Below are 24,534 nucleotides of genomic sequence, written 5' to 3'. Positions count from 1 at the left end.
CCTCTGGGATGAAGCCACGTTGCAGGCGCGGGTGGGTTGATTCTAGGAACTTGAATTGTGAGAAGAGACAAGACGTTGGGGAATGAGTGACAATCACGGTGACTCACCAGTGACTCACGGCCTACCCGTACCCGGCCGCACCAGGGTCGCAAACGGCTACCCGTACCCTACCCGATACCCGGCTACCCGTACCCGGCCGGGTATTGGGTAAGGTATCGGGTATCGGGTACCCGATTGCGACCTCTGGGATGAAGCCACGTTGCGGGCGCGGGTGGGTTGATTGTAGGAACTTGAATTGTGAGAAGAGACAAGACGTTGGGAAATGAGTGACAATCACGGTGACTCACCAGTGACTCACGGCCTACCCGTACCCGTACCCGGCCGCACCAGGGTCGCAAACGGCTACCCGTACCCTACCCGATACCCGGCTACCCGTACCCGGCCGGGTATTGGGTAAGGTATCGGGTATCGGGTACCCGATTGCGACCTCTGGGATGAAGCCACGTTGCGGGCGCGGGTGGGTTGATTGTAGGAACTTGAATTGTGAGAAGAGACAAGACGTTGGGAAATGAGTGACAATCACGGTGACTGACCAGTGACTCACGGCCTACCTGTACCCGTACCCGGTCGCACCAGGGTCGCAAACGGCTACCCGTACCCGGCCGGGTAGCCGGGTATGGGGTAGGGTACGGGTATCGGGTACCCGGTTGCGACCTCTGCCAGTCAGGCAGCCTCCCCACCAACTTCTCCTGGCTGAGTAGCGTCGCCCGTAACAGACGGACTACACTTTAATCCCGACGTAGGAGGCTTGTGCCAGGCTAGGTGCACCGCTTTGAGGCCGCCACGTGAAGTGTCGAAGGATCGCCTGCTGGCAGGAGGTCACGGGACAGACCCCGGTGCCGTGGGTCGGCCGACTGAGATGACCGGTAGATGTACCGAGAGTGTGTACACGCACACACGTACGCACACGCGTGTGCACACACACGCGTACACGCACACACGCGCGTACACGCACACGCGTACGCACACGCGTGTACACGCACACACACGCATACGTACACACAAGTACACACGCATACACATATACACACAAACGCATACACACTCACGCACACACACGCGTACGCACACACGTACACACACTCACGCACACACATGCGTACACACACACGTACACACACGTACACGAGTACACGCGCACACACACGCATACACATATACACACAAACGCATACACACTCACGCACACACACGCGTACGCACACACGTACACACACGCGTACACACACTCACGCACACACATGCGTACACACATACGTACGCACACACGTACACACACTCACGCACACACACGCGTACGCACACACGTACACACACGTACACACACACACGCGTACACACACACACACACACACTCACGCACACACTCACGCACACACACGCGTACACACACACGCACACACACTCACGCACACACACGCGTACACACATACGTACGCACACACGTACACACACTCACGCACACACACGCGTACACACACACGCACACACACTCACGCACACACATGCGTACACACATACGTACGCACACACGTACACACACTCACGCACACACACGCGTACGCACACACGTACACACACGTACACACACACACGCGTACACACACACGCACACACACTCACGCACACACTCACGCACACACACGCGTACACACACACGCACACACACTCACGCACACACACGCGTACACACATACGTACACACGCATACACACTCGCGCACACACACGCGTACGCACACTCACACACACGCATACGTACACACGCATACGTACACACACGCGTACACACACACACGCGTACACACACTCACACACACGCATACACACGCGCGTGATCCCGAGTCCCGGTTACCTTGGTAACGAAGTTGCTCCAGTCGCTCTCCGTCTTGCAGAAGAATCCCTGCGGAGACACCAGCGGCATCACCGTCATTGTGTCTCCCCGTGTCTCCCCGTGTCCCCCCGTGTCTCACCATGTGTCTCCCCGCGTCTCCCCGTGTCTCCCCGTGTCCCCCCGTGTCTCACCATGTGTCTCCCCGCGTCTCCCCACGTCTCCCCGTGTCTCCCCGCGTCTCCCCGCGTCTCCCCACGTCTCCCCGTGTCTCCCCGCGTCTCCCCGCGCCTCCCCGTGTCTCTCCGTGTCTCCCCGCGTCTCCCCGCGTCCCCCCGTGTCTCCCCGCGTCTCCCCGCGTCTCCCCGCGCCTCCCCGTGTCTCCCCGCGTCTCCCCGCGTCTCCCCGCGCCTCCCCGCGTCTCCCCGTGTCTCCCCGCGTCTCCCCGTGCCTCCCCGCGTTTCCCCGCGTCTCCCCGCGTCTCCCCGCGTCTCCCCGTGTCTCCCCGCGTCTCCCCGCGTCTCCCCGTGTCCCCCGTGCCTCCCCGTGTCTCCCCGTGTCTCCCCGTGTCTCCCCCTGTGTACCTCCCCGTGTCTCCCCGTGTCTCCCCGTGCCTCCCCGCGCCTCCCCGCGCCTCCCCGCGTCTCCCCGCGCCTCCCCGTGTCTCCCCGCGTCTCCCCGTGTCTCCCCCGTGTATCTCCCCGTGTCTCCCCGTGTCTCCCCGTGCCTCCCCGTGCCTCCCCGCGCCTCCCCGCGTCTCCCCGCGCCTCCCCGTGTCTCCCCGCGTCTCCCCGTGTCTCCCAGTGTCTCCCCCGTGTATCTCCCCGCGTCTCCCCGTGCCTCCCCGCGCCTCCCCGCGCCTCCCCGCGTCTCCCCGCGTCTCCCCGCGTCTCCCCGCGTCTCCCCGCGTCTCCCCGCGTCTCCCCGCGTCTCCCCGCGTCTCCCCGCGTCTCCCCGCGTCTCCCCGCGTCTCCCCGTGTCTCCCCGCGTCTCCCCGTGTCTCCCCGTGTCTCCCCGTGTCTCCCCGTGTCTCCTCGTGTCTCCCCGCGTCTCCCCGTGCCTCCCCGCGTCTCCCCGTGTCTCCCCATGTGTCTCCCCGTGTCTCCCCGCGCCTCCCCGTGCCTCCCCGCGTCTCCCCGTGCCTCCCCGTGTCTCCCCCTGTGTACCTCCCCGTGTCTCCCCGTGTCTCCCCGTGTCTCCCCGTGTCTCCCCCTGTGTACCTCCCCGTGTCTCCCCGTGTCTCCCCGTGTCTCCCCGTGTCTCCCCGTGTCTCACCAGGGCGATGGACGGGTCCAGCTGGGTGATGTGGATGCGGGAAGCTCTCGGGCAGTGGAACGAGGAGTCGGCTAAACGCGAAGTGGAATCCGGCTCCACCGCATTCTGGCACGTGTGCGGGTCCAGGTAGAGCAGCTCGTCCCCTGCAGACACAGAGAGAGACACACAGAGACACAGAGAGACACAGAGAGACAGACACAGAGAGAGACACAGAGAGACAGATACAGAGAGAGAGACACAAACAGAGACAGAGAGAGACACAGACGGAGACATAGAGAGAGACACAGAGACAGATACAGAGAGAGGCACAGAGAGAGAGAGAGACGGACAGACAGGGAGAGAGACAGAGAGATACAGAGAGAGACAGAGAGAGACACAGAGAGAGAGACAGAGAGAGGCAGAGAGAGAGACAGAGACAGAAAGAGAGTGAGAGACACAGAGACAGAGAGAGAGACAGACAGACACAGAGAAAGACAGATACAGAGAGAGACAGACAGAGAGAGACAGATACACGCAGACACACAGCGAGACACAGACAGACACACCCAGCCACGCACTGTCTCACTGCCTCGTACCCACGTAGCCGATGAAGTAGTGGGCGCTGTTGGGTTTCCACAGACACAGAGAGACAGACACAGAGAGAGACAGACACAGAGAGACAGACACAGAGACACAGAGAGAGACACAGCGAGACACAGACAGACACACCCAGCCACGCACTGTCTCACTGCCTCGTACCCACGTAGCCGATGAAGTAGTGGGCGCTGTTGGGTTTCCACAGACACAGAGAGACAGACACAGAGAGACAGACACAGAGAGAGACAGACACAGAGAGACAGATACAGAGAGACACAGACAGACACACCCAGCCACGCACTGTCTCACTGCCACGTACCCACGTAGCCGATGAAGTAGTGGGCGCTGTTGGGTTTCCACAGACACAGAGAGAGACAGACACAGAGAGACAGACACAGAGAGACAGAGACACAGAGAGAGACACAGCGAGACACAGACAGACACACCCAGCCACGCACTGTCTCACTGCCTCGTACCCACGTAGCCGATGAAGTAGTGGGCGCTGTTGGGTTTCCACAGACACAGAGAGAGACAGACACAGAGAGACAGACACAGAGAGACAAAGACACAGAGAGAGACACAGCGAGACACAGACAGACACACCCAGCCACGCACTGTCTCACTGCCTCGTACCCACGTAGCCGATGAAGTAGTGGGCGCTGTTGGGTTTCCACAGACACAGAGAGACAGACACAGAGAGACAGACACAGAGAGACAGACACAGAGAGAGACACAGCGAGACACAGACAGACACACCCAGCCACGCACTGTCTCACTGCCTCGTACCCACGTAGCCGATGAAGTAGTGGGCGCTGTTGGGTTTCCACAGACACAGAGAGACAGACACAGAGAGACAGACACAGAGAGACAGACACAGAGAGAGACAGAGACACAGAGAGACAGACACACAGCGAGACACAGACAGACACACCCAGCCACGCACTGTCTCACTGCCTCGTACCCACGTAGCCGATGAAGTAGTGGGCGCTGTTGGGTTTCCCGCCGATGAAACCCAGCGACTGCGGGAACGTGAAGCAGTCCTGAACCCGTGGACACACAGACAGAGACACAGAGACATTCATAGAGAGACACACACAGAGAGACACACACACACACACACAGAGAGAGACACAGAGACATTCATAGAGAGACACACACAGAGAGACACACACACACACACAGAGAGACACACAGAGAGACACACACACACACAGAGAGACACACACACACACAGAGAGAGACACAGAGACATTCATAGAGAGACACACACAGAGAGACACACACACACACAGAGACACACAGAGAGACACACACACACAGAGAGACACACAGAGAGACACACACACACAGAGAGAGACACAGAGAGATTCATAGAGAGACACACACAGAGAGACACACACACACAGAGAGAGACACAGAGAGATTCATAGAGAGACACACACAGAGAGACACACACAGAGAGACACACACACACACACAGAGAGACACAGGGAGATTCATAGAGACATTCATAGAGAGACACAGAGACATTCATAGAGACACATTCATAGAGACACACACAGAGAGACACACACAGAGAGAGACACAGAGAGATTCATAGAGACACACACAGAGAGACACACACACACACAGAGACACACAGAGAGACACACACACACAGAGAGAGACACAGAGACATTCATAGAGACATTCATAGAGACACACACAGAGAGAGACACAGAGACATTCATAGAGAGACACAGAGACATTCACATAGAGACACATTCATAGAGACACACACAGAGAGACACACACACACACAGAGAGACACACAGAGAGACACACACACACACACAGACACACACACACACAGAGAGAGACACAGAGACATTCATAGAGACATTCATAGAGACACACACAGAGAGACACACACACACAGAGAGACACACAGAGAGACACACACACACAGAGAGACACACACACACACACACAGAGAGACACACACACACACACACAGAGAGAGACACAGAGACATTCATAGAGACACATTCATAGAGACACACACAGAGAGACACACACACACAGAGAGACACACACAGAGACACACACACACAGAGACACAGAGACATTCATAGAGACACATTCATAGAGACACACACAGAGAGACACACACACACAAAGAGAGACACAGAGAGATTCATAGAGAGACACACACAGAGAGACACACACACACAGAGAGACACACACAGAGACACACACACACAGAGACACAGAGACATTCATAGAGACACATTCATAGAGACATACACAGAGAGACACACACACACAGAGAGACACAGAGACATTCATAGAGACACACACAGAGAGACACACACACAGAGAGAGACACAGAGACATTAATAGAGACACACACACAGAGAGAGACACACACACACAGAGAGAGACACAGAGACATTCATAGAGAGACATTCATAGAGACACGCACAGAGAGACACACACAGAGAGAGAGAGAGACACACACACACATACACACACAGAGAGAGACACATTCATAGACACACAGTGTAATAGACACACACACAGAGAGACACAGTCACATTCATAGACACACAGTGTCATAGACACACACACACAGAGACACAGACACATTCATAGAGACACATTCATAGACACACACACACAGTGTCATAGACACACACACAGAGAGACACAGACACATTCATAGAGACACATTCATAGACACACAGTGTCATAGACACACACATAGAGACACATTCATAGACACAGTGTGTCATAGACACACACATAGAGACACATTCATAGACACACAGTGTCATAGACACACACATAGAGACACACACACAGACACCTGCAGTCATAGAGACACACAGTGTCATAGACACACACACACAGACACCTGCAGTCATAGACACACACACACACAGAGACACAGAGAGACAGAGACACACAGTGTCATAGAGATCGTGTCATAGACAAACACAGATCGTCGTAGACAGACAGAGCGTCAAACAGACAGTCTCATAGAGATGCAGTGTCATCGAGACACCCTGAGCCCTGTGCCCCCCCCCCCCGTGTCTCCGTGTGTGTCCCCGTGTCTCCCTGTGTGTGTCTCCGTGTGTGTCACCCGCCGTGTCTCCGTGTGTGTCTCCGTGTGTGTCTGTGTGAGTCTCTGTGTGTGTCTCCGTGTGAGTCTCCGTGTGTGTCTGTGTGAGTGTCTGTGTGTGTCTGTGTGAGTCTCCGTGTGTGTCTCCGTGTGTGTCTGTGTGAGTGTCTGTGTGAGTCTCCGTGTGTGTCTCCGTGTGTGTCTGTGTGAGTGTCTGTGTGAGTCTCCGTGTGTGTCTCCGTGTGTGTCTGTGTGAGTCTCCGTGTGTGTCTCCGTGTGTGTCTGTGTGTGTCTGTGTGTGTCTGTGTGAGTCTCCGTGTGTGTCTGTGTGAGTCTCCGTGTGTGTCTCCGTGTGTGTCTCCGTGTGTGTCTGTGTGAGTCTCCGTGTGTGTCTCCGTGTGTGTCCCCGTGTCTCCGTGTGTGTCTCCGTGTGTGTCTGTGTGAGTCTCCGTGTGAGTCTCCGTGTGTGTCTCCGTGTGAGTCTCCGTGTGTGTCTGTGTGAGTCTCCGTGTGTGTCTGTGTGAGTGTCTGTGTGAGTCTCCGTGTGTGTCTCCGTGTGTGTCTGTGTGAGTCTCCGTGTGTGTCTGTGTGTGTCTCCGTGTGTGTCTGTGTGAGTCTCCGTGTGTGTCTCCGTGTGTGTCTGTGTGAGTGTCTGTGTGAGTCTCCGTGTGTGTCTGTGTGAGTCTCCGTGTGTGTCTGTGTGAGTCTCCGTGTGTGTCTCCGTGTGTGTCTGTGTGAGTGTCTGTGTGAGTCTCCGTGTGTGTCTGTGTGAGTCTCCGTGTGTGTCTGTGTGAGTCTCCGTGTGTGTCTCCGTGTGTGTCTCCGTGTGTGTCTGTGTGAGTCTCCGTGAGTGTCTGTGTGAGTCTCCGTGTGAGTCTCCGTGTGTGTCTCCGTGTGTGTCTGTGTGAGTGTCTGTGTGAGTCTCCGTGTGTGTCTCCGTGTGTGTCTGTGTGAGTCTCCGTGTGTGTCTGTGTGAGTCTCCGTGTGAGTCTCCGTGTGTGTCTGTGTGAGTCTCCGTGTGTCTGTGTGTGTCTCCGTGTGTGTCTCCGTGTGTGTCTGTGTGTGTCTCCGTGTGTGTCTCCGTGTGTGTCTGTGTGAGTCTACGTGTGTGTCTGTGTGAGTGTCTGTGTGAGTCTCCGTGTGTGTCTCCGTGTGTGTCTGTGTGAGTGTCTGTGTGAGTCTCCGTGTGTGTCTCCGTGTGTGTCTCCGTGTGTGTCTGTGTGAGTCTCCGTGTGTGTCTCCGTGTGTGTCTCCGTGTGTGTCTGTGTGAGTCTCCGTGTGTGTCTGTGTGAGTCTCCGTGTGTGTCTGTGTGAGTCTCCGTGTGTGTCTCCGTGTGTGTCTGTGTGAGTCTCCGTGTGTGTCTGTGTGTGTCTCCGTGTGTGTCTGTGTGTGTCTCCGTGTGTGTCTCCGTGTGTGTCTGTGTGTGTCTCCGTGTGAGTCTCCGTGTGTGTGTCTGTGTGAGTCTCCGTGTGTGTCTCCGTGTGTGTCTGTGTGAGTCTCCGTGTGTGTCTCCGTGTGTGTCTGTGTGTGTCTCCGTGTGTGTCTCCGTGTGTGTCTGTGTGTGTCTCCGTGTGTGTCTCCGTGTGTGTCTGTGTGTGTCTCCGTGTGAGTCTCCGTGTGTGTCTGTGTGAGTCTCCGTGTGAGTCTCCGTGTGTGTCTGTGTGAGTCTCCGTGTGAGTCTCCGTGTGTGTCTGTGTGAGTCTCCGTGTGTGTCTGTGTGTGTCTCCGTGTGAGTCTCCGTGTGTGTCTGTGTGAGTCTCCGTGTGTGTCTCCGTGTGTGTCTGTGTGAGTCTCCGTGTGTGTCTGTGTGTGTCTCCGTGTGAGTCTCCGTGTGTGTCTGTGTGAGTCTCCGTGTGTGTCTGTGTGAGTCTCCGTGTGTGTCTCCATGTGTGTCTGTGTGAGTCTCCGTGTGTGTCTCCGTGTGTGTCTGTGTGAGTCTCCGTGTGTGTCTCCGTGTGTGTCTGTGTGAGTCTCCGTGTGTGTCTCCGTGTGTGTCTGTGTGAGTCTCCGTGTGTGTCTCCGTGTGTGTCTGTGTGAGTCTCCGTGTGTGTCTGTGTGAGTCTCCGTGTGAGTCTCCGTGTGTGTCTGTGTGAGTCTCCGTGTGTGTCTGTGTGAGTCTCCGTGTGTGTCTCCGTGTGTGTCTGTGTGAGTCTCCGTGTGTGTCTGTGTGAGTCTGCGTGTGTGTCCGTGTGTGTCTCCGTGTGTGTCTGTGTGAGTCTCCGTGTGTGTCTCCGTGTCTCCGTGTGTGTCCCCGTGTCTCCGTGTGTGTCTCCGTGTGTGTATCCGTGTGTGTCCCCGTGTCTCCGTGTGTGTCACCCGCCGTGTCTCCGTGTGTGTCCCCGTGTCTCCGTGTGTGTCTCCGTGTGTGTATCCGTGTGTGTCCCCGTGTCTCCGTGTGTGTCACCCGCCGTGTCTCCGTGTGTGTCCCCGTGTCTCCGTGTGTGTCACCCGCCGTGTCTCCGTGTGTGTCCCCGTGTCCCCGTGTGTGTATCCGTGTGTGTCTGTGTGTGTCCCCGTGTCTCCGTGTGTGTCCCCGTGTCTCCGTGTGTGTCTCCGTGTGTGTATCCGTGTGTGTCCCCGTGTCTCCGTGTGTGTCACCCGCCGTGTCTCCGTGTGTGTCCCCGTGTCTCCGTGTGTGTCACCCGCCGTGTCTCCGTGTGTGTCCCCGTGTCCCCGTGTGTGTATCCGTGTGTGTCTGTGTGTGTCCCCGTGTCTCCGTGTGTGTCTCCCGCCGTCTCCCCGTGTCTCCCTGTGTGTCTCCCCGTGTCTCCCCGTGTGTGTCCCCGTGTCTCCCCGTGTGTGTCACCCGCCGTGTCTCCGTGTGTGTCTCCCGCCGTGTCTCCGTGTGTCCCCGTGTGTCTCCCCGTGTCTCCCCGTGTCTCCCTGTGTGTGTCCCCGTGTCTCCCCGTGTGTGTCCCCGTGTCTCCCCGTGTGTGTCACCCGCCGTGTCTCCGTGTGTGTCTCCCGCCATGTCTCCGTGTGTGTCCCCGTGTCTCCGTGTGTGTCTGTGTGAGTCTCCGTGTGTCTCCGTGTGTGTCTCCCGCCGTGTCTCCGTGTGTGTCCCCTTGTCTCCGTGTGTGTCCCCGTGTCTCCGTGTGTGTCTGTGTGAGTCTCCGTGTGTGTCTGTGTGAGTCTCCGTGTGTGTCTCCGTGTGTGTCCCCTTGTCTCCGTGTGTGTCCCCGTGTCTCCGTGTGTGTCTGTGTGAGTCTCCGTGTGTGTCTCCGTGTGTGTCTCCGTGTGTGTCTCCGTGTGTGTCCCCGTGTCTCCGTGTGTGTCTGTGTGAGTCTCCGTGTGTGTCTGTGTGAGTCTCCGTGTGTGTCTCCGTGTGTGTCTGTGTGAGTCTCCGTGTGTGTCTCCGTGTGTGTCTGTGTGAGTCTCCGTGTGTGTCTCCGTGTGTGTCTGTGTGAGTCTCCGTGTGTGTCTGTGTGTGTCTCCGTGTGTGTCTGTGTGAGTCTCCGTGTGTCTTTGTGAGTCTCCGTGTGTGTCTCCGTGTCTCCGTGTGTGTCCCCTTGTCTCCGTGTGTGTCTCCGTGTGTGTCTCCGTGTGTGTCTCCGTGTGTGTCACCCGCCGTGTCTCCGTGTGTGTCCCCGTGTCTCCGTGTGTGTCCCCGTGTCCCCGTGTGTGTATCCGTGTGTGTCTGTGTGTGTCTCCGTGTGTGTCCCCTTGTCTCCGTGTGTGTCTCCGTGTGTGTCCCCGTGTCTCCGTGTGTGTCTCCGTGTGTGTCTCCGTGTGTGTCCCCGTGTCTCCGTGTGTGTCACCCGCCGTGTCTCCGTGTGTGTCACCCGCCGTGTCTCCGTGTGTGTCCCCTTGTCTCCGTGTGTGTCTCCGTGTGTGTCCCCGTGTCTCCGTGTGTGTCTCCGTGTGTGTCTCCGTGTGTGTCTCCGTGTGTGTCTCCGTGTGTGTCACCCGCCGTGTCTCCGTGTGTGTCACCCACCGTGTCTCCGTGTGTGTCCCCGTGTCTCCGTGTGTGTCCCCGTGTCTCCGTGTGTGTCTCCCGCCGTCTCCCCGTGTCTCCCCGTGTGTGTCACCCGCCGTGTCTCCGTGTGTGTCTCCCGCCGTGTCTCCGTGTGTCTCCCCGTGTCTCCCCGTGTGTGTCCCCGTGTCTCCCCGTGTGTGTCCCCGTGTGTGTCACCCGCCGTGTCTCCGTGTGTGTCTCCCCGTGTGTCTCCCCGTGTGTCTCCCCGTGTCTCCCCGTGTGTGTCCCCGTGTCTCCCCGTGTCTCCCCGTGTGTGTCCCCGTGTCTCCCCGTGTGTGTCCCCGTGTGTGTCCCCGTGTCTCCCCGTGTCTCCCCGTGTCTCCCCGTGTCTCCCTGTGTCTCCCCGTGTGTGTCCCCGTGTCTCCCCGTGTGTCTCCCCGTGTGTCTCCCCGTGTCTCCCCGTGTGTGTCCCCGTGTCTCCCCGTGTCTCCCCGTGTGTCCCCGTGTCTCCCCGTGTCTCCCCGTGTGTGTCCCCGTGTCTCCCCGTGTGTGTCCCCGTGTCTCCCCGTGTGTCTCCCCGTGTCTCCCCGTGTCTCCCTGTGTCTCCCCGTGTGTGTCCCCGTGTCTCCCCGTGTGTGTCACCCGCCGTGTCTCCGTGTGTGTCTCCGGCCGTGTCTCCGTGTGTCCCCGTGTGTCTCCCCGTGTCTCCCCGTGTGTCTCCCCATGTGTGTCCCCGTGTGTGTCCCCGTGTGTCTCCCCGTGTCTCCCTGTGTGTCTTCCCGTGTCTCCCCGTGTGTGTCCCCGTGTCTCCCCGTGTGTCTCCCCGTGTCTCCCCGTGTCTCCCTGTGTCTCCCCGTGTGTGTCCCCGTGTCTCCCCGTGTGTCTCCCCGTGTGTCTCCCCGTGTCTCCCCGTGTGTGTCCCCGTGTCTCCCCGTGTCTCCCCGTGTGTCCCCGTGTCTCCCCGTGTCTCCCCGTGTGTGTCCCCGTGTCTCCCCGTGTGTGTCCCCGTGTCTCCCCGTGTGTCTCCCCGTGTCTCCCCGTGTCTCCCTGTGTCTCCCCGTGTGTGTCCCCGTGTCTCCCCGTGTGTGTCACCCGCCGTGTCTCCGTGTGTGTCTCCGGCCGTGTCTCCGTGTGTCCCCGTGTGTCGCCCCGTGTCTCCCCGTGTGTCTCCCCGTGTGTGTCCCCGTGTGTGTCCCCGTGTGTCTCCCCGTGTCTCCCTGTGTGTCTCCCCGTGTCTCCCCGTGTGTGTCCCCGTGTGTCTCCCCGTGTCTCCGTGTGTGTCCCCGTGTCTCCGTGTGTGTCCCCGTGTCTCCGTGTGTGTCTCCCGCCGTCTCCCCGTGTCTCCCCGTGTGTGTCACCCGCCGTGTCTCCGTGTGTGTCTCCCGCCGTGTCTCCGTGTGTCCCCGTGTGTCTCCCCGTGTCTCCCCGTGTGTGTCCCCGTGTCTCCCCGTGTGTGTCCCCGTGTGTGTCACCCGCCGTGTCTCCATGTGTGTCTCCCCGTGTGTCTCCCCGTGTGTCTCCCCGTGTCTCCCCGTGTGTGTCCCCGTGTCTCCCCGTGTCTCCCCGTGTCTCCCCGTGTGTGTCCCCGTGTCTCCCCGTGTGTGTCCCCGTGTCTCCCCGTGTGTCTCCCCGTGTCTCCCTGTGTCTCCCCGTGTGTGTCGCCGTGTCTCCCCGTGTGTCTCCCCGTGTGTCTCCCCGTGTCTCCCCGTGTGTGTCCCCGTGTCTCCCCGTGTCTCCCCGTGTGTCCCCGTGTCTCCCCGTGTCTCCCCGTGTGTGTCCCCGTGTCTCCCCGTGTGTGTCCCCGTGTCTCCCCGTGTGTCTCCCCGTGTCTCCCCGTGTCTCCCTGTGTCTCCCCGTGTGTGTCCCCGTGTCTCCCCGTGTGTGTCACCCGCCGTGTCTCCGTGTGTGTCTCCGGCCGTGTCTCCGTGTGTCCCCGTGTGTCTCCCCGTGTCTCCCCGTGTGTCTCCCCGTGTGTGTCCCCGTGTGTGTCCCCGTGTGTCTCCCCGTGTCTCCCTGTGTGTCTCCCCGTGTCTCCCCGTGTCTCCCTGTGTGTCTCCCCGTGTCTCCCCGTGTGTGTCCCCGTGTCTCCCCGTGTGTGTCCCCGTGTCTCTCCCTGTGTGTCCCCGTGTCTCCGTGTGTCCCCGTGTCTCCCCGTGTCTCCCTGTGTGTCTCCCCGTGTCTCCCCGTGTCTCCCCGTGTCTCCCCGTGTCTCCCCGTGTGTCTCCCCGTGTCTCCCCGTGTGTGTCCCCGTGTCTCCCCGTGTCTCCCCGTGTGTCTCCCCGTGTGTCCCCGTGTGTGTCCCCGTGTCTCCCCGTGTGTGTCCCCGTGTCTCCCCGTGTGTCTCCCCGTGTCTCCCCGTGTGTCTCCCCGTGTCTCCCCGTGTGTGTCCCCGTGTCTCTCCCTGTGTGTCCCCGTGTCTCCGTGTGTCCCCGTGTCTCCCCGTGTCTCCCTGTGTGTCTCCCCGTGTGTCCCCGTGTCTCCCCGTGTGTGTCCCCGTGTCTCCCTGTGTGTCTCCCCGTGTCTCCCCGTGTCTCCCTGTGTGTGTCCCCGTGTGTCCCCGTGTGTCTCCCCGTGTGTGTCCCCGTGTCTCCCCGTGTGTGTCCCCGTGTACCTGGAGCGAGGGGATGTAGATGGGGTTGATTTCCGTGAGTCCCAGTCTCAGCGGAATCAGCAGCAGCAGCGGTCTCCAAGTGCCGCCCCCACACTGTGCACGCTCACCGGCACTCACCGTCACTCACCGGCACTCACCGGCACTCACCGCCACTCACCGCCACTCACCGCCACTCACCGCCACTCACCGCCACTCACCGCCACTCACCGCCACTCACCGCCACTCACCGGCACTCACCGCCACTCACCGGCACTCACCGGCACTCACCGGCACTCACCGGCACTCACCGCCACTCACCGCCACTCACCGTCACTCACCGTCACTCACCGTCACTCACCGTCACTCACCGCCACTCACCGTCACTCACCGGGAATCACTGAAACTCAAAAAAACTTACCCACCCAAACAGTCTGTCACCCACTCTCTCACCCACCCACCCACTCACTCACTCACCCACCCACCCACTCACCCACCCACCCACCCACTCACCCACCCACTCACCCACCCACCCACTCACCCACCCACTCACCCACCCACTCACTCACTCACCCACCCACCCACCCACCCACCCACTCACTCACTCACCCACTCACCCACCCACTCACTCACTCACCCACCCACTCACTCACTCACTCACCCACCCACTCACTCACCCACCCACCCACCCACTCACCCACCCACTCACCCACCCACTCACCCAATCACTCACCCACCCACCCACCCACTCACCCACCCACCCACCCACCCACTCACTCACCCAACCACTCACCCACCCACCCACCCACCCACTCACCCACCCACTCACCCACCCACCCACCCACTCACCCACCCACCCACCCACCCACCCACTCACCCACCCATCCACTCACCCACCCACCCATCCACTCACCCACTCACTCACTCACCCACTCACCCACTCACTCACCCACTCACCCACCCACCCACTCACCCACCCACTCACCCACCCACTCACCCACTCACCCACTCACCCACCCACTCACCCACTCACCCACCCACCCACTCACCCACCCACCCACCCACTCACCCACTCACCCACCCACCCACTCACCCACCCACCCACTCACCCACCCACCCACCCACTCCCCCACCCACCCACTCACCCACTCACCCACCCACCCACCCACCCACTCACCCACCCACCCACCCACCCACTCACCCACCCACCCACTCACCCACCCACCCACTCACCCACCCACCCACCCACCCACTCACCCACCCACCCACCCACTCACCCACTCACCCACCCACCCACCCACCCACCCACTCACCCACCCACCCACCCACTCACCCACCCACCCACCCACCCACCCACCCACCCACTCACCCACCCACCCACTCACCCACCCACCCACTCACCCACCCACCCACTCACCCACTCACCCACCCACCCACTCACCCACCCACCCACTCACCCACCCACCCACTCACCCACCCACCCACTCACCCACCCACTCACCCACCCACCCACTCACCCACCCACCCACCCACCCACCCACCCCACCCACTCACCCACCCACCCACCCACTCACCCACCCACCCACTCACCCACCCACCCACTCACCCACCCACTCACCCACCCACTCACCCACCCACCCACTCACCCACCCACTCACCCACCCACCCACCCACTCACCCACTCACCCACCCACCCACCCACTCACCCACCCACCCACTCACCCACCCACCCACCCACTCACCCACCCACCCACCCACTCACCCACCCACTCACCCACCCACCCACCCACCCACTCACCCACCCACCCACCCACCCACCCACCCACCCACTCACCCACTCACCCACCCACTCACCCACCCACCCACCCAGCCACCCACCCACCCACCCACTCACCCACCCACCCACTCACCCACCCACCCACCCACTCACCCATCCACTCACCCACCCACTCACCCACCCACTCACCCACCCACTCACCCACCCACCCACCCACCCACTCACCCACCCACCCACCCACCCACTCACCCACCCACCCACCCACCCACTCACCCACCCACCCACCCACTCACCCACCCACCCACTCACCCACCCACCCACTCACCCACCCACCCACTCACCCACCCACCCACCCACTCACCCACCCACCCACTCACCCACCCACCCACTCACCCACCCACTCACCCACCCACCCACCCACCCACTCACCCACCCACCCACCCACTCACCCACCCACCCACCCACCCACCCACTCACCCACCCACCCACTCACCCACCCACCCACCCACCCACCCACTCACCCACCCACCCACCCACTCACCCACTCACACCCACTCACCCACCCACCCACCCACTCTCACCCACCACCCACCCACCCACCCACCCACTCCACCACCACATCCCACCCACCCACTCACCCCACCCACCCACCCACTCACCCACCCACAACCACCCACTCCACCCCACTCACCCACCCACCACACACCCACCCACCCACTACACTCCACCCACCCACTCACCCCACCCACCCACTCACCCACCCACCCACTCACCCACCCACCCACCCACTCACCCACCCACCCACCCACCCACCCACTCACCCACCCACCCACTCACCCACCCACCCACTCACCCACCCACCCACTCACCCACCCACCCACCCACTCACCCACCCACCCACTCACCCACCCACCCACTCACCCACCCACTCACCCACCCACCCACCCACTCACCCACCCACCCACCCACCCACTCACCCACCCACCCACCCACCCACCCACTCACCCACCCACCCACTCACCCACCCACCCACTCACCCACCCACCCACTCACCCACCCACCCACCCACCCACCCACCCACTCACCCACCCACCCACTCACCCACCCACCCACTCACCCACCCACCCACTCACCCACCCACCCACCCACTCACCCACTCACCCACCCACCCACCCACTCACCCACCCACCCACCCACTCACCCACCCAACCACCCACTCACTCACTCACTCACCCACTCACCCACCCACCCACCCACTCACCCACCCAACCACCCACTCACTCACTCACCCACTCACCCACCCACCCACCCACCCACTCACCCACTCACCCACCCACCCACCCACTCACTCACTCACCCACCCACCCACTCACCCACTCACCCACCCACCCACCCACTCACCCACCCACCCACCCACTCACCCACCCAACCACCCACTCACTCACTCACTCACCCACTCACCCACCCACCCACCCACCCACTCACCCACCCAACCACCCACTCACTCACTCACCCACTCACCCACCCACCCACCCACCCACCCACTCACCCACCCACCCACCCACTCACCCACCCACCCACTCACCCACCCACCCACCCACCCACCCACCCACTCACCCACCCACCCACCCACTCACCCACCCACCCACCCACCTGTGAGGAGGTCCCCTTGGGCTGCTGGGCGTCACTGGCGGTGCGCGGCCTCCTGCACAAACTCTCTACAAAGACAAAGACACCCACATAGCCTCAGCACACTGCGAGGCCAAGTGCTGTCTGCGAGTTGACACCCACCAAGGCCGCGAGGGCACGTGCAGCGTGTTCCCCTACTGCACACTGCACACGCACAAAGACAAAGATCCCCCGTGTAGCCTCGGCAGACTGCTGGGGCAAGTGCTGTTAGTAGCGAGTAGCAGCAGCACCTGTGAAGGCTACCGGCACTGTGGCACACGAGGGGGTGGGTGGCTACCAGCACCACGCCCGGCCGCCTTTGTCTCCCCAGTGGCGATGTTGACCACACACACCGCTACACCAGGTAACTCATTCGAGGCTGAGTCGACCTAGGGGAGGCCCAGGACCGGTTCAGATAATCGTCACCGACGGTGTTAGTGGCTGTGAGCGGGAATCGAACTCGGGTCGCCGGGTTCGTAGCGCGGCGTAGCGCTAACCGCTGCACCACCGCTCCCCACACACACACACAACAACAACAACCGCCACCACCACAACCACCACCACCACCACAACCACCACCCCCACAACCACCTCCACAACCACCACCACCACGACAACCAATACCCTACATGCACTACGTATACAACAACAACAACCGCCATTCGCCACTAAGTGGCGGTGACGTCACCACGACGCTTGTGCCAGGCCAAGTGCACCTTGAGGCTGCCACGTGAAGTGTCGAACGCCCGCTGGCAGGAGGTCACGGGGCAGACGCAGACACACACACTCACTCGCACTCGGAACGAAACTAAAACTCTGTTTTATTGTGACCACGTAAGGCCTCAGTGAGCTATGAGGTTATTGTTAGACGCTTTCATTTAACTCACTCTGTCGTTGTTGTTGTTGTCGTTGTATCCTCAAATCTTGTAACTCAATTCTAACCCACTTCCCAATGTGCTATCGACTGCAACCTTGCTATACTAATGTCATACTGATGACAACACGATATTCTATCATGAAAAAAAACAAATATATTTTTAAACATTCTTTTTTACACGCTTTCATTTAACTCACTCTGTCGTTGTTGTTGTCGTTGTAGTATCCTCAAATCTTGTAACGCAATTCTAACCCACTTCCCAATGTGCTATCGACTGCAACCTTGCTATACTAATGTCATACTGATGACAACACGATATTCTATCATTAAAAAATACAAATATATTTTTAAACATTCTTTTTTACACGCTTTCATTTAACTCACTCTGTCGTTGTTGTTGTAGTATCCTCAAATCTTGTAACGCAATTCTAACCCACTTCCCAATGTGCTATCGACTGCAACCTTGCTATACTAATGTCATACTGATGACAACACGATATTCTATCATTAAAAAATACAAATATATTTTTAAACATTCTTTTTTACACGCTTTCATTTAACTCACTCTGTCGTTGTTGTTGTAGTATCCTCAAATCTTGTAACGCAATTCTAACCCACTTCCCAATGTGCTATCGACTGCAACCTTGCTATACTAATGTCATACTGATGACAACACGATATTCTATCATTAAAAATAAAATATGTATATATCAAAACATTTTTTTTTTAAATATGTTATGTTTCGCCTTGGGTCTAATTGTCCCCGCTCAATTGACATGATGATGATGATGATGAGAGAGAGACGCAGACTCCACATATACAGCAGCAGCAGGCGTCGTCAGGGTCTGGATGGAACCCACGACCTCCTGTAGACCAGGCGAGGTAGTCAACATCTCCTAGCCACTGTGATGATGATGATGAGAGAGAGAGACGCAGACTCCACATATACAGCAGCAGCAGGCGTCGTCAGGGTCGGGATCGAACCCACGACCTCCTGCACACCAGGCGATGTAGTCAACATCTCCTAGCCACCGTGATGATGATGAGAGAGAGAGAGACGCAGACTCCACATATACAGCAGCAGCAGGCGTCGTCAGGGTCTGGATGGAACCCACGACCTCCTGTGTACCAGGCGAGGTCGTCAACATCTCCTAGCCACCATGATGATGATGAGAGAGAGAGACACAGACTCCAAATATACAGCAGCAGGCATCGTCAGGGTCTGGATGGAACCCACGACCTCCTGCGTACCAGGCGATGTAGTCAACATCTCCTAGCCACCATGATGATGATGAGAGAGAGAGACACAGACTCCAAATATACAGCAGCAGGCATCGTCAGGGTCTGGATGGAACCCACGACCTCCTGTACACCAGGCGAGGTCGTCAACATCTCCTAGCCACCATGATGATGATGAGAGAGAGAGACACAGACTCCAAATATACAGCAGCAGGCATCGTCAGGGTCTGGATGGAACCCACGACCTCCTGTACACCAGGCGAGGTCGTCAACATCTCCTAGCCACCGTGATGATGATGAGAGAGAGAGACACAGACTCCAGATATACAGAAGCAGGCATCGTCAGGGTCTGGATGGAACCCACGGCCTCCTGCGCATCACCATTCCTCAACCAGTCTGGCAGGGAGCGCTTCACCAGGGCACTTGTGCCAGGCTAGGTGCACGCACGCGCTCTCACCAGGGCACTTGTGCCAGGCTAGGTGCACGCACGCGCTCTCACCGGGGCGCTTGTGCCAGGCTAGGTGCACGCACGCGCTCTCACCGGGGCGCTTGTGCCAGGCTAGGTGCACGCACGCGCTCTCACCGGGGCGCTTGTGCCAGGCTAGGTGCACGCACGCGCTCTCACCGGGGCGCTTGTGCCAGGCTAGGTGCACGCACGCGCTCTCACCAGGGCGCTTATGCCAGGCTAGGTGCACGCACGCGCTCTCACCGGGGCGCTTGTGCCAGGCTAGGTGCACGCACGCGCTCTCACCAGGGCGCTTGTGCCAGGCTAGGTGCACGCACGCGCTCTCACCGGGGCGCTTGTGCCAGGCTAGGTGCACGCACGCGCTCTCACCGGGGCGCTTGTGCCAGGCTAGGTGCACGCACGCGCTTACTCACCTATGTCCTTGATCACCACCGTGTTGTCCATGGCAACGTGCACGGCTAGCGAGCTCCACTCGTCAAACAGGGTCAGCTTCCTGCACACAGACAAAGGTCCCCCGTGTAGCCTCAACAGACTGCTGGGGCAAGTGCTGTTAGTAGCGAGTAGCAGCAGCACCTATGAAGGTAGACACAGACAAAGATCCCCCGCGTAGCCTCTACAGACTGTGGGGGCAAGTGCTGTTAGCGAGCACCTATGAAAGCTACCGGCACTGTGGCACACGAGGGGGTGGGTGGCTACCAGCACCACGCCCGGCCGCCTTTGTCTCCCCAGTGGCGATGTTTACACATCGCACCAGGTACTCATTTGAGGCTGAGTCGACCTAGGGGAGGCTCGGGACCGGTTCAGATAATCGTCACTGGCGGTGTTGGCCGTGAGTGGGAATCGAACTCGGGTCGCCAGGTTCGTAGCGCAGCGTAGCGCTAACCGCTGCACCACCACTCCATACACAGACACACGAACACAGACACAGGCGCACACAGTCACACGCACACACAGGTACACACACACGCGCACACGCACACACAGGTACACATGCACACACGCACACTCACACGCGCACGCACACACACACACAGGCGTATACACACACACACACAGGCGTATACACACACACACACACACAGGCGTATACACACACACAGGCGTATACACACACACACACAGGCGTATACACACACGCACACATACACACAGGTACACACACGCGCACACACACACAGTCGTATACGCACACACACACAGGTACACACACGCACACACACACAGGTACACACACGCACACAGGTACACACACGCACACACACACACACACAGGCGTATACACACACACAGGTACACACACGCACACACACACAGGTACACACACGCACACACACACACGCACACACACACAGGCACACACACACACAGGCGTATACACACACACAGGCGTATGCACACACAAACACACAGGTACACATACACACACAGGTACACACACACAGGTACACACACGCACACACACACAGGCACACACACACACGCACACACACACAGGCACACACACATACAGGCGTATACACACCTGAGCACTTGTGCAACGGTGTTTGGTCCGTACCACTGCCCCACTTGCTTCCCCTCCCCCACACCCATCTGGGCTGCACACACACACAGCACACGACATTATACACTACACTATACACTACACTATACACTACATTATACACGACATTATACACTACATTATACACTACATTATACACTACATTATACACGACACTATACACTACACTATACACTACACTATACACTACATTATACACGACATTATACACTACATTATACACTACATTATACACGACATTATACACTACACTATACACTACACTATACACTACATTATACACTACACTATACACTACATTATACACGACATTATACACTACATTATACACTACACACTACCTTATACACTACATTATACACTACATTATACACGACATTATACACTACACTATACACTACACTATACACTACATTATACACTACACTATACACTACATTATACACGACATTATACACTACATTATACACTACACACTACCTTATACACTACCTTATACACTACATTATACACTACATTATACACTACACTATACACTACTATACACTACACACTACCTTATACACTACCTTATACACTACTATACACTATACACTACATTATACACTACACACTACCTTATACACTACATTATACATTACATTATACACTACACACTACATTATACACTACATTATACACTACTATACACTACATTATACACTACACACTACCTTATACACTACATTATACACTACTATACACTACATTATACACTACACACTACATTATACACTACATTATACACTACACTACACACTACATTATACACTACATTATACACTACACACTACATTATACACTACATTATACACTACACTACACACTACATTATACACTACACACTACATTATACACTACATTATACACTACACTACACACTACATTATACACTACATTATACACTACACACTACATTATACACTACATTATACACTACACTACACACTACATTATACACTACATTATACACTACACACTACCTTATACACTACACACTACCTTATACACTACATTATACACTACATTATACACTACACACTACCTTATACACTACATTATACACTACATTATACACTACACACTACCTTATACACTACATTATACACTACATTATACACTACACACTACCTTATACACTACATTATACACTACATTATACACTACACTATAAACTACTATACACTATACACTACATTATACACTACACACTACCTTATACACTATATTATACACTACATTATACACTACACACTACCTTATACACTACCTTATACACTACATTATACACTACACACTACCTTATACACTATATTATACACTACATTATACACTACACACTACCTTATACACTACATTATACACTACATTATACACTACACACTACCTTATACACTACATTATACACTACATTATACACTACACACTACCTTATACACTACATTATACACTACTATACACTACATTATACACTACACACTACCTTATACACTACATTATACACTACTATACACTATACACTACCTTATACACTACACACTACCTTATACACTATACACTACCTTATACACTACATTATACACTACATTATACACTACACACTACCTTATACACTACATTATACACTACATTATACACTACACACTACCTTATACACTATATTATACACTACATTATACACTACACACTACCTTATACACTACATTATACACTACATTATACACTACACACTACCTTATACACTACATTATACACTACATTATACACTACACACTACCTTATACACTACATTATACACTACTATACACTACATTATACACTACACACTACCTTATACACTACATTATACACTACTATACACTATACACTACCTTATACACTACACACTACCTTATACACTATATTATACACTACATTATACACTACACACTACCTTATACACTACATTATACACTACATTATACACTACACTATACACTACTATACACTATACACTACATTATACACTACACACTACCTTATACACTACATTATACACTACATTATACACTACACACTACCTTATACACTACATTATACACTACATTATACACTACTATACACTACATTATACACTACACACTACATTATACACTACTATACACTACATACTACCTTATACACTACACACTACCTTATACACTACCTTATACACTACATTATACACTACATTATACACTACACACTACCTTATACACTACATTATACACTACACTACACACTACCTTATACACTACGTTATACACTAATATACACTATACACTACATTATACACTAAACACTACATTATACACTACACACTACATTAGACACTACACACTACATTATACACTATACACTACATTATACACTAAACACTACATTATACACTACACACTACATTATACACTACACACTACATTATACACTACACACTACATTATACACTACACACTACATTATACACTACACACTACATTATACACTACACACTACATTATACACTACACACTACATTATACACTACACACTACATTATACACTACACACTACATTATACACTACACACTACATTATACACTACACACTACATTATACACTACACACTACATTATACACTAAACACTACATTATACACTACACACTACATTATACACTACACACTACATTATACACTACACACTACATTATACACTACACACTACATTATACACTACACACTACACTATACACTAAACACTACATTATACACTACACACTACATTATACACTACACACTACATTATACACTACACACTACATTATACACTACACACTACATTATACACTACACACTACATTATACACTATACACTACATTATACACTATACACTACATTGTACACTATACACTACATTATACACTACACACTACATTATACACTACACACTACATTGTACACTATACACTACATTATACACTATACACTACATTATACACTATACACTACATTATACACTATACACTACATTATACACTACACACTACATTATACACTACACACTACATTATACACTACACACTACATTATACACTATACACTACATTATACACTATACACTACATTGTACACTATACACTACATTATACACTACACACTACATTATACACTATACACTACATTATACACTACACACTACATTATACACTATACACTACATTATACACTATACACTACACTATACACTAAACACTACATTATACACTACACACTACATTATACACTAAACACTACATTATACACTAAACACATTATACACTACACACTACACTACATTATACACTACACACTACATTATACACTACACACTACATTATACACTACACACTACATTATACACTATACACTACATTATACACTACACACATTATACACTACACACTACATTATACACTAAACACTACATTATACACTACACACTACATTATACACTAAACACTACACTATACACTAAACACTACATTATACACTACACACTACATTATACACTATACACTACA

The 24,534-nt window shown here is 55.2% G+C and overlaps 1 protein-coding gene across 1 annotated transcript in view; it reads right to left on the bottom strand.

The window, feature by feature from the left end:
• LOC144952410 (cysteine protease ATG4A-like) overlaps positions 1-24,534 on the bottom strand; it is a 47,808-nt gene that overhangs the window by 11,975 nt on the left and 11,299 nt on the right. Inside the window, exons 6-12 of the mRNA XM_078882805.1 lie at positions 20,898-20,970; positions 19,789-19,868; positions 16,779-16,843; positions 13,373-13,465; positions 4,703-4,781; positions 3,166-3,308; positions 1,915-1,962 (exon numbers count right to left, since the gene is read on the bottom strand). Coding sequence (XP_078738931.1) covers positions 1,915-1,962; positions 3,166-3,308; positions 4,703-4,781; positions 13,373-13,465; positions 16,779-16,843; positions 19,789-19,868; positions 20,898-20,970 — 581 coding nt within the window. The remainder of the gene's footprint in view (positions 1-1,914; positions 1,963-3,165; positions 3,309-4,702; positions 4,782-13,372; positions 13,466-16,778; positions 16,844-19,788; positions 19,869-20,897; positions 20,971-24,534) is intronic.

This window comes from Lampetra fluviatilis, chromosome 67 (assembly GCF_964198595.1).
Source record: "Lampetra fluviatilis chromosome 67, kcLamFluv1.1, whole genome shotgun sequence".
Lineage (NCBI taxonomy): Eukaryota > Metazoa > Chordata > Hyperoartia > Petromyzontiformes > Petromyzontidae > Lampetra > Lampetra fluviatilis.
The sequence above is the reverse complement of the archived record's forward strand: the minus strand, read 5'-3'. Positions and strand labels throughout refer to the sequence as shown.